Source organism: Lissotriton vulgaris, chromosome 7, assembly GCF_964263255.1.
Source record: "Lissotriton vulgaris chromosome 7, aLisVul1.2, whole genome shotgun sequence".
Lineage (NCBI taxonomy): Eukaryota > Metazoa > Chordata > Amphibia > Caudata > Salamandridae > Lissotriton > Lissotriton vulgaris.
In genome coordinates, this window is record NC_141695.1 from 1,050,293,993 (window position 1) to 1,050,304,900 (window position 10,908).

At 41.5% G+C, this 10,908-nt stretch overlaps 1 protein-coding gene across 1 annotated transcript in view; it reads left to right on the forward strand.

The window, feature by feature from the left end:
- Positions 1 to 6,867, forward strand: part of SEC24A (SEC24 homolog A, COPII component) — a 590,503-nt gene extending 583,636 nt beyond the window's left edge. The window contains exons 21-23 of the mRNA XM_086931494.1: positions 2,286 to 2,378; positions 3,486 to 3,589; positions 4,366 to 6,867. Coding sequence (XP_086787620.1) covers positions 2,286 to 2,378; positions 3,486 to 3,589; positions 4,366 to 4,480 — 312 coding nt within the window. The 3' untranslated portion in view covers positions 4,481 to 6,867. The remainder of the gene's footprint in view (positions 1 to 2,285; positions 2,379 to 3,485; positions 3,590 to 4,365) is intronic.
- The last annotated feature ends 4,041 nt before the right edge of the window (positions 6,868 to 10,908 follow it).

Sequence of the window (10,908 nt, forward strand, 5' to 3'; positions counted from 1 at the left end):
AGCCCCACACAGAACGCTTATTGCAATCGCAGGCTTTTGCCGAATGCACACGCCCATCGCTGTATGCACACGCCCATCGCTTTACAGCAGAACACACACAACTGACTACTTTTTCCCCAAGCGTTCTTTTTCCCTTCTAATGTATATGTTGGGCTGGTGTATAGCCTATGTCCATCTGCTGATACTGTCCTTTCCAGCACTGTTTTGGGTGTTCCGATTGGTGCTGTGGTTCCGGAGCTTACCCACCTCAAAGGATTGGGCTCTCTTTATAATATTAGTATGGATTACGTCATGTAGGACCAGCAGCGAACCCAGAGCCAGGCAAAGTTCCTTCTCATCATAACACCAAAAGGGGGGTAGGGAGGAAACAAAGGTGATGGGCATGCAGTGGCACAAGTAGTGTTGTATAAAACTGCCCTCACTCACACACACGTGTGTGTGACATGCTTCATCATCAGGTCTGCTTACAGTACAGTACACCCTGACGTAGCCACGTACATGATGGAGCATAGGGAAGGGTAAGACGACAGAAAAATAGTCCTAATAGGTGCTAATCAAGTGACTGGGAACAGTGATAGACAGATGCAGTGAAAAAGTGACTAAAACTGACTCGTGGTTATCCTATATTCCAACTTAATCAAGGGTCCCCCGACCAGGGTTAAAATCGTGAAGGAACGGAGCTAACTAAGTACTCCTAACATCCCTCCTTAAACTGCTGTGATTGTCAACCTGTTTCAACCGTGTCAACATGCCCCCAATACAAGGTAAAAACCGGTCTTCCTCAGGGCTTCTATCAGTCCCAGTCGAAACACCCCCTATTGCCTCACATTGGTCAATTCACGGGGCTCAAAACATATAGATATTGGCCGTGTGGAGGTAATTCCCCTTGCACGAGGTACAGTCACTGCAATTGAAAACAAAAAATATATATGAATTAGGCTAGAGAGTCAACATCCCATTAATACGCATTATCCCATCACACATCCAAAGGTTTGGAAAGTGCAGGGACAAAAAATGTGGACAACATATGTCACACATTGTATTTCAATGCAATATCAGTCTTCCGGGGGTAGTATCTATTACTACACCACCCAACTTTAGCATACACCAATACGGTATGTACCTGTAATACCAAGTACTGCTGCATGTCAGCTAATGCCACACACCCACACATATTTCAACCTACTCGCATTCAAATTAAAAACATATGACCTGACAAATGTCTCGTAGTAGTATCCCGGCCACCAGACCCAGTAACAACTCACGGAGTTCATTAGATAGTGGAACTCTAACTGGTGGAGGGCCATTGAGACCCCCTGCAAACACAATCTGTGACAAATGGGAAGAAGGAACCGCTTGAAAAACCCGTCCAGGCCATCCCAAGTAATAAAGACAGCCCTCCAACACATGCCCTCCCAAGAAACCCCCTTACTATTCCAATGGTGGTGCTCCTCCTGTAGCTCGCCTCTCACCGCCGTGTAGTTCGGGTACAGTTTGAGCCGGGCGCATTATATTTCCTGTTGACGAGCTCCACGTCCCGATCACGCGTCTGCATCATACCTGACGTTGCCAAACAGGGCGGAGTCTCCCTCTCTACGTTACCTCACATTACCCGCCCACTATTCTCAGATATTGCAACTCTGCACAGTGTGTAACGGGATAATGGTTGCACCCATCAAGTCAAATGTGCAATCACAGAAAATAACATCATCAAACAGATGCGGTACCCATCAGTTGATTGTAGCATTTTAGATAGGAGAAGTGCAAACACTGGGCTCAAATTGAAGAACAATAACAAAAGGGTATGAGCAAGTACGATGCCCCACCCCTTAGATCTCTAACTGGCCAAGCAACGTGTTACATACATAGTCCACTACTGGGGAGTCAGAAACTAGCCTCCCTCAAGGGCTAAATGTGAAATAACAAATAGCTCATTCCTTCTCAATCAGAACATTGACTCATAATTTGCCTCCTTTACATTCGCTTATTGTTCTCTCTCTCAGATGAATGGGCCCACAGGCCAAACAAATGACCTTACTCCTGTTTCCATTATTCAAAGCAAAAATAATAAGTATTGACATTCAGTAGGTTTGTGTGCAAATTTGCTGCTTTTAATGTAGTCAGTACCTCCGAAGATACAAGTCTACAGGGGTAGAGACTTGTATTTGCTGAAGATGTACATTCATAATACTAACATAAAACAGAAACTGGTGCGCCTTTGTAATTTAAGTGTGATATTGCAGCATGTGGACTTTTATTAATAGAAATATTTTTTTGACTTTCAGATCATGTTTCTGTGGGTTGGAAAGAACTGCGGACTGAGCTTTTTCACTCGGGTTCTCGGGGTACCAAACTATTCATCAATACCACAAACAATGGTAAGATTTGTATTTGATATTTCTGGAGCTATCCTGTAATTCAGGTCCTTGGAGGGTTCAACTGGTGCTTTTATTAAAGTCATAGATGGCCGCAGCTGGTGGTCCCTCTCCAGCCAGCAGAATACTGACCACAGAGAACACCAAACTGTGTCACTAGAACATATGTGATATAGAATTCTAGGTTTAAAGGAACAAGTGCCCTAAGCACATTAATGCAAAGACTCCATATATTTTATTCATTTACCAAAATACAATTAGATACTTAATTCCGGTATTTGCCAAACGTAAAAGAAATACATTTAGATGGTTCCTGTTTTTTTTTTAATGTCTTTCATTAGTAATACTGTAAATGTTCTCAAAGCATGTTGCCCCTGGTAACAACAAGGTTAAAAAGTCTTTAATTTCTAGGATGTTATGTGTTTCAGTTCTTGATCTTTTGGGACATATTATGTTTTACATCAAGTATTGAATTTGAGAAATGAGACTCACCACCGACCTGCCCATCATCCTCTGGCGAGTTGTTTCACTGCCCTAATCCCAGGGAGGCAGAAATCAGATGTAAAGCGTCTGGTGAGCGCTGTATTCAAACGGGCCCGCTCCTGTAACTCGTGTGACATCCAGATGGTTGCAACTGCCCTTGTATATGATATTAGGGCAGGTGAAGGTAGAATTATTCTTGTACTGTCCCCTTCTCGGTCTGCCACTCCTGTTACCCAAGGGCACTGACTGGCTGAGTGTGGGTAGGGTAGGCTAGCAGGAGCTGCACCTGTCTGGTGAACATAGGCCACTGGCATCCCTGCTTGGATCACCCTACATGAAGTGCTTTCTACACTCCTCAGGCTCGCTCCACTGGTCCTGGGTGAGTGTAGCATATGTTGTTTTTCTTTTAAATGGCCGAGTGAACTAATACATCCACAGCACAGATGTTTGATCTCCTGGTCACAGGTTTGAACCCCAGCAGTTTCACTCAGCATGAGCACCTCTGAGTGAGGTAACATCTCGCCAAAAAGTATATGGGTGAATGTCCCCTATACAAAAGACACTATGTTACTATGTCTGCCAGCAGCAAGGATATCATATAAAATCTACATTTCTATTTTGTTGCAGGCTCATCTTCCTGAACTTGATACAGCAGAATCAGCCAAGATGATAGCTTTCGTGTCCTGGCTGAGAGAACAAAGGCCATTCTTCTCGACATTACACATAATACGGTGAGCGGAGTATTTCATAGGTTCATGCGTTTCATAGGCTCGGTCATAAAACAGTGAACTTGAAAACTGTCTAATGCTATATTGATGGGTACGTGTTATACTTTCATCGCCCTGCAGTCACAACTCCCTTTCAGGTCTGTCGCGATCCTCAAATGTATGCTTTAGAGAAATAAATGTGACTTATTTATCATAGGACATCTTTCTGACTGTATCACTGACAGCGGGAATTAATTCAGTCCAGCCCGAAATGGGTCTACATTTTAATTTCTTCCTAAGCTTGCTCAGGGCAGGACAGAGAGAATCGAGCACTTAATTGATTACTTTTTATTTACATGAGCCTATTTTTCCCCCAGAAACCTAACTGTGACAGTGCTGTCGTCCCACTACCTACATTTCCATCATTGCCAAATTGACTTGGACTTATCTGACTTCACCAAGTGACCCACCCCCCAGCCTTCTCCCATCCCCATTAGGGCCTGCCCATCGGTTGAGGAAACCTACCTGATCTACATCGTATTAATATATATGTACATTTAACCGAACGTTATAACAAACAAACTTTTAGATTTGCTATTGTGCTGCGCCACAAGATTAAAGCAGTTTACTAAAGGTGCAACTGTATTGATAACGAATTTGAGAAGGGCGCTGGCTCTCCTTTAGGGTACGTTGATGTCACACTCGTCGTTACACACTGGTATGACTTCCGTTGAGATGAAATTAAACTGAGGTCATTCTCCTTATCCCTGTAATAAAATGGCCTTTTTGTGTTTTGAAAGGGATGAGAGTTCGCTGAAACCAAGCTTCCTTCAGAACATGATCGAAGACCGAACGGAGTCTGCCTTATCATACTACGAGTTCCTGCTCCATATCCAGCAGCAAGTGAATAAGTAAACCACTCGAGGGGCTGCTTGGCCCTTCTCTGGACTGGAAGTGACTGCAGTACAGATGAACTCTTCCTTTTGTATTGTCAGCTTTGTGGGCCTCGTGCTATTAATACGATATTTTTCACTGTGATTTCAACAAATTGAAGCAAATAAAGGACCGCGTGAGGACTGAAACGAGTGACTGCACAATATGGTGACTTTTTAAATCAAGGCATAATGGAACAAGCTGGTTACCTTTATCTTGCTGCAAAATATATTTTGATAAAGTTGCTGTATGAATCACGGAAAAATGTCTACTGTAGAGGCGAAATACATTTTGTAAAATAAAGCTCGATCTTTGTTGTTCAAAATGTATATTTTTCTCTTTTTATTTCATTTCATTTTTGTAATATTATTTGGCTGCTAGAAATAACTTTCAGGCCTATGTAGGTTTCAAATGTTACAGAGAAATTATAGGCCTACTGATTACCGATGGAACACTTTCAAGTGAAATCAACACGACTGGCTAGCAGACTTCAAAGGTAATAAATTAACTATTGGAATCTGAAAATATAGTAGTACATCAAATTTATGTTTCAAGGACCTTTTTTGCTTCTCTGCACAACTTTTTGTTTGAACAATGTTTTCTGGTTATCATGTGCTCAGAATTTAAGAGGGTTTTTGTTCTGAAAACAGGCCTCGATTTTGAAATTTAGGAGGCATTAGACTTCTAAGTCGTTTTACGAGCTATTGAACGTTGCACTATTCCAAGTGCATTCTGAAAATTATGCAGAAGACAAGAGGTGTCTCTTGCAGAATTTTACAGAGACGGTTGTTGCATTTTATTTTGCTACAACGGTGTACTGTGAATTGTGTTCTTGCACCCTCATTTAGTGAAATAAGCAGACCATCTTTTTTATTAAAAAAGTAGGGACAATTCCACAGATACAAATTACAAAACTGCCTTCTTAATTTCGTTTAATTAAACTTGTGGTAGGCTCCATGACTGTACTTCAGAACCTGCTTCAATTTTGTGAGCTCTTGGTCGAGCTGTAAAAGGCCAGAAAAGTTTCAAGGCTACTGTGGTCGGTGTGCATCTAATGCAAAGGCACTGATGACTTGAGTTGAATGCCTAAAATTGACCTTAATAGGAATGATTTCTTTGCTGTCTTAAAAATTAGTGCAAACCAAATCAATCATTGCAAAAGTGAATGCTAATTTTCATTGTTTTTGGAAAGGGCATATTATTTGCATTATTAGCTGTTTTATTTTAGGGGGGGAAAAGCCCTGCTTCCAAGGACTCCACACTCTGTATGCTTTCGTGAAGCTTTTTTATTTTCCATTCTTTTATTATGACCCTCTGGAATTTCTTACCTATGCCCAAGCACACAGCCTTTTGTCCTCCACCACACCCCCAACCCCCACAAACAAACATACATGAATGTGGTGACCTCTGGGTGCCTCTTATCAAAATTGCACATCTTCGCACTTGCTGTTGCAGTAGTTTGTATAAATTGGGTCAAAGCTGTCTGAGTCGAAGTGGGACAATTTGTTGGTAGAAATATAAGAACGTGGTGAAAAAATATGCCAGGAGCAGATGAACCCTTTTCGGGTAGACGGCTTTTGGATTGTTTGTTATATTAGAGCAATGATAATATGGCGTTTTCAAATATTTAGTAGTGTTGTCTCTCCCTTCCACCTTGTGTGGTTGGTTTGAATGAACTACAAGGTACATGACCCCTGTTTTCTACAAACCATCTTCAACATCATTTCAATCACGATTTTACACCTGCCTTCAGCTAAGTTAATCCGTACTTGGGTTTCAGATGGTCTCGCTTGAACAAGTGTGCTTCACTAGTCAACTTTTTTTTTTTTAAACTTCAAGACCTGTTTTGTTATCAACTATATTGTTGGGCTTGGCTCACCATTTACCTCTGTTCGTTTTCATTATAATGTCATATTTTGAATTACTGTTTAATGCTCTCTCCCAGGTTTGCAGTACTACTACAGTGTAAATTGGATCACCATCCTATAATTTTTCATTAGTTTTATTATAACGGAATTTATAATAATGGGGGGACCATCAAATGTGATTCATCATTTTATCTTCATTATCACAGTTGTAATCTACACAAGAACAATTTAATTTTGTAAAGTAGTGTATAATATTGTAACATTAAATTCTTGTTCTGACAAATCTCTAAGAATACATATAAACCTTTAATGTGATGATAAAACTCCTGCCCATTTTAATCTCTGGAGGCAAGATTTACTTGTCTTTCTTTTTACAGTTTGTAATATTTTTTTCTGTTATATTCCTGTAAAGAAAGTCATTTGTAACACATGCAAATGCTTATTTTATCTGTGCTAATTTATCAAATTTGGCTACTCAATAAAATGAATTGAAAGCGCTTACATATGTGAAAGTCTTATTCTGTATAAAAACCTGCATGGCAATGCAGATTAAGTTAATTGTGGGGTTGTTTACGGGTGCACAGTGTGATTTTCTTGCAGAAATGTCAAAGTAATTGTTTCAGCACTTAAAAGCTAAATCGGTTTAACGTGTATTTTTGCTGTAATTTTTTGTATTTAAGGCAGGACCAAATCTCTCCAGTTTAGTCTACCGGGTCTTATAGTCCTTTTACTGCACAGTCTGTTTTCATGTAAAGTGTCTCACAACGGGAAGGCAAGCCACACCATTTTCCCGGTCAAATAGGTTTTGTGAATCAGACTAGATATATCCGCTGTAATTTCAATGGGACATGCCTTCCTAATAGCTTGACATTACTACTTTGAATTCCCCATACTATTCTCCATTGATTCTTTTTGTTTTGTGCATTAAAGGAACGGCAAAATATATTGGTTATCATTTCTACTAGTAGCTAGTCTGGGGCTTCTAAAAGCATTAAAACTGTGTACGATTTTATATATATATATATATATATATATATATATATATATATATATATATATATATATATATATATATATATTTTTTTTTTTTTTTTTTTTTATTTATTTTTTTTTAAACATATAACACACTTTTTCCTTAATATAAATTTGGTATTTGCAAACCTTTACTGTGTTTGCTCGACTTCACATAAAGTTGGTTAGTTCCTTACTGTGGAAACGTACAACCAAGTTGAATCCCACCCGCTTTTCAAGTCATTAAGGGAGCATTCATAAGCTTTGTTTGCAACTGATATACAGTCAAACTCCTTAGAGGCACTTCATTGTCCACTGTTCAAAGCCCCGGAGGTAAATTTTAGATTTGGTACAGTTGTCTCCAAACAGAAGAGTAGCCATGAAAAGGGCATTTACTACTTCTGATAAAATCAGTGAAAACAATTCAGGGCCTTGAGACCATTCATATGGCTGTATTTCTGCCAGATAAAAGGAGTAAATTGAAGAACAAGTGTGACCACAGCAGTCAAACTTAAAGTAGCGAATACTGTTGCCAAATTTGTCTGTATATTAGGATCTGGTTCCACCTGAACGAGTCGGTCCCAAGATTGATAGGCAGCATGTCAAATTATTCAGTACTTTGGACCATCTTAAGATGTTCAAGGTTTCATGGTTACACCTTGGAATGCTTAGATGATGCGTTTGCAGCTTGATCCTGATCCACATTCACATGCTGAGCATTTTTCTGCCATATGGTGGGTGGGTCTGGGAATTAAATAACATGTTTTACTTCGGGCATCAGCCATTGAAGGAGTCCGTATAATTCACTGTGATGTTTACCATAAGTCCACAATTTTCAAGTACGCCACCACTGTCTTTAGATTTATGTTGCACTATTGGGTTTGGAAGTGTGGAGTAAAACTGCTCGAAAATATTTCATTTAAGCTTTGCAGAAGAAATTTTGGTTGCTTGAGAACATCATAAGTTAGCTTTTGGAAAAGCATAACTTGACACTAAAGACATGAGAAAACATAGATTAATTGCTACAGAACAGAACATCATTAGACTACGCGTTTGCCGTGGAGGTACCTGTGGGTCGCTAAAACTATTGCCCAATCCTGAACTGGAAAATTGCTTTCATGCCAATCCTTGATGGCACAGGATGTAAATACTGTTCAAAATTTAGAAAGGAAGTTCTGAAAACAAGAAAGGAAAGGCGTTGTCCCACCAGATACCAAAATCCAGTATAATGGAGCCTTCCAAGCCAAGGGTATTGAATTTGGGTTACAGCTCCGAGATTGATAGTTCAGATTATGAATTTGAAGCTTTCTTCTACTGTTCCGGTCTTTTAGACACAGATTAGAACAGAAAGCTTACTACTGCGATCCACTACTGAGACTTCAACGACTCAGAGTTGATAGACTTTTCACCGCTGGCCTGCGGGCCCGCTATAAGAAGCCCTTAAGCATCTACTCGTCGTTTTCTCCTTTGAGAATGTACAGCTGGTGATGGAATGGACACCATTTAAACACTACCCCGCTGTAACGTACAATTCTCCTGTCTGAACGCAACCAGATGTTTAATTAATATTTGTCACCTCAGCACAACACCAGGTATGAAGCCTGCCTCCCTATTTTTACATATTAAAACACTTTTCATCACAGAGGGAACAGGAGCTGTGCACATTATAAGATGTACAGGCACTCCACTGAAGGTTCCCCTGACCTCTTTGGGGAAGAACCCCCACCCCCATACCAAAGAGGAAGTTAGCCCTTCAGACATTCTGGCCCAACCATAGTCTGAGTCGCTTTTCTCCTCCAGTTCGGACGAATAGTAGGAACAATCATACCTCTTTGTCCTTTTAAGCAAGCACCCCGGTGGTAGTTTATACGGTTCACCCCCTTTTTGGGTCTTTAGTTGTGCCCCGCACCATTTCCTCCCTCCAAGCTTTGAGTCTCACACGCACCTGCGTTAGCCAACCACCTACAGCAGCATGGCTGGGACCGGTAAGAAGTGGTGGGATCACTCCTGTTTCCCGGCTCCTCTGCTTGCTTCTTCGAGTTTAGGTTGAGGGCACGTGCTCGTCGGACGAGCCTGGTGTCATCGTCTGATCAGCTCCAGAATGCCCTGGTGCTTCTTCATTCTGCTGCGTTTTTGTGTCTTCTTCTGGGAATTCCTCACAGAGTATCTCCTCTTTGTTCCTCTCCTGCTGATTGCCCATCTTCCAGTTTGCTGCGCATAGCCACATTAGTCTCCTCAGGCCAAGGTTTGACTCTTGCCCCCTCAGCATTCGTGGAATGCAGCGTAGTCACAGTATTTCTTTCTGGCCTGTGGAAAAAGAAAATGTGTGTTGTTTGATGTAGTAGGAGGGAACCTGGGTAGAGAATCATGTAAGTCCTCAGTGTACCCGGAAACCACCCTAGGATTTTCCGGACCGGGAAAAATGAGAAAGCAGCGCTGAAGTCTGTACTCAAGCGTTGGTACGTTTGGGGAACACCAATTACTGGTGGAAGGCACTATGTCCTCCCTATTTATTAACATTTGTTCTATCTCAGCTTATAAAGCCTGACAATGGGCGGCAGGGACCCTATAGGGTCGTTGTTTAATAACAATCCCTTCCTGAGTAGGGATAGATGACTGTGAGAGTGGTTCTACCACATAAATCTGCGAAAAAGTTTGAAAATAGCATTATGACATCAAGCAGGTCTCTCCTCTCCGGAAAGAGCCTTATTAATATCAGTTTCCCCTATGGTATGCCCAATCTGCATAGAGCTATCAGTCTGTACTGCTCTAGGGGGCGGAAATAACCACTTTTTAAAAAGAGATTTACATTGTTTGTTTGTCCTTTTGTGGAAGAAAGCTGTAACTGGTAGGTAACACGGCCTATCTTTTTAGTGCTTTTGTAAGGACCTTGCCATTCTGCTTTCATCTTAGCAGGAGAGGTGGGTAGAACCCAGAACCATGCAGCATATTCTCGCCCCTTTTTTCCCTTAATTATAAAAATGCTTTTCTCCAGATTATCTTGAGCCAAAGCCCTCCGTTTCCCCATGCAAGACTTGGGCTGATTGGTATAATCCTCCCTTTCGGGTCTGTAGTTGTTCCTCGTGCCGGTCCCTTCTTCCAATCCCTCCTTCCAATCCCAAGCCGGGAGTCTCGCACACACCTGCATTAGCCATGCACCTCCAGGAGCATGGCTGGGACTGGTAGCACCCGGCATTCACTCAGTTTCCCAAGTCCTCTGCTTCTCCTGGTTCAGGCTCATGGTTCCTGTGCATCAAACAAGCCAAGTGGCGTCCTCGATCAGCCCCAGAATTTTTCTCTGATAGGCCCCGGAATGCCACTGGTACTTCCTCCTCCTGCAGCATTTCAGTGTCTTCTGGGAATCTCCTAATTGTTCCTCTCCTGGGGATTGCGCCTCTTCCAGGTTGACCCGCATAGTCAAATACCAAGTCCCTCCTCTCAGGCCAAGGGTGGAATCCACCCCCTCTGCATCTGTGGAATGCTGCTTAAAGTCACAGTATTCCTTTCTGGCCTGTAGAAAAACGAAATGTG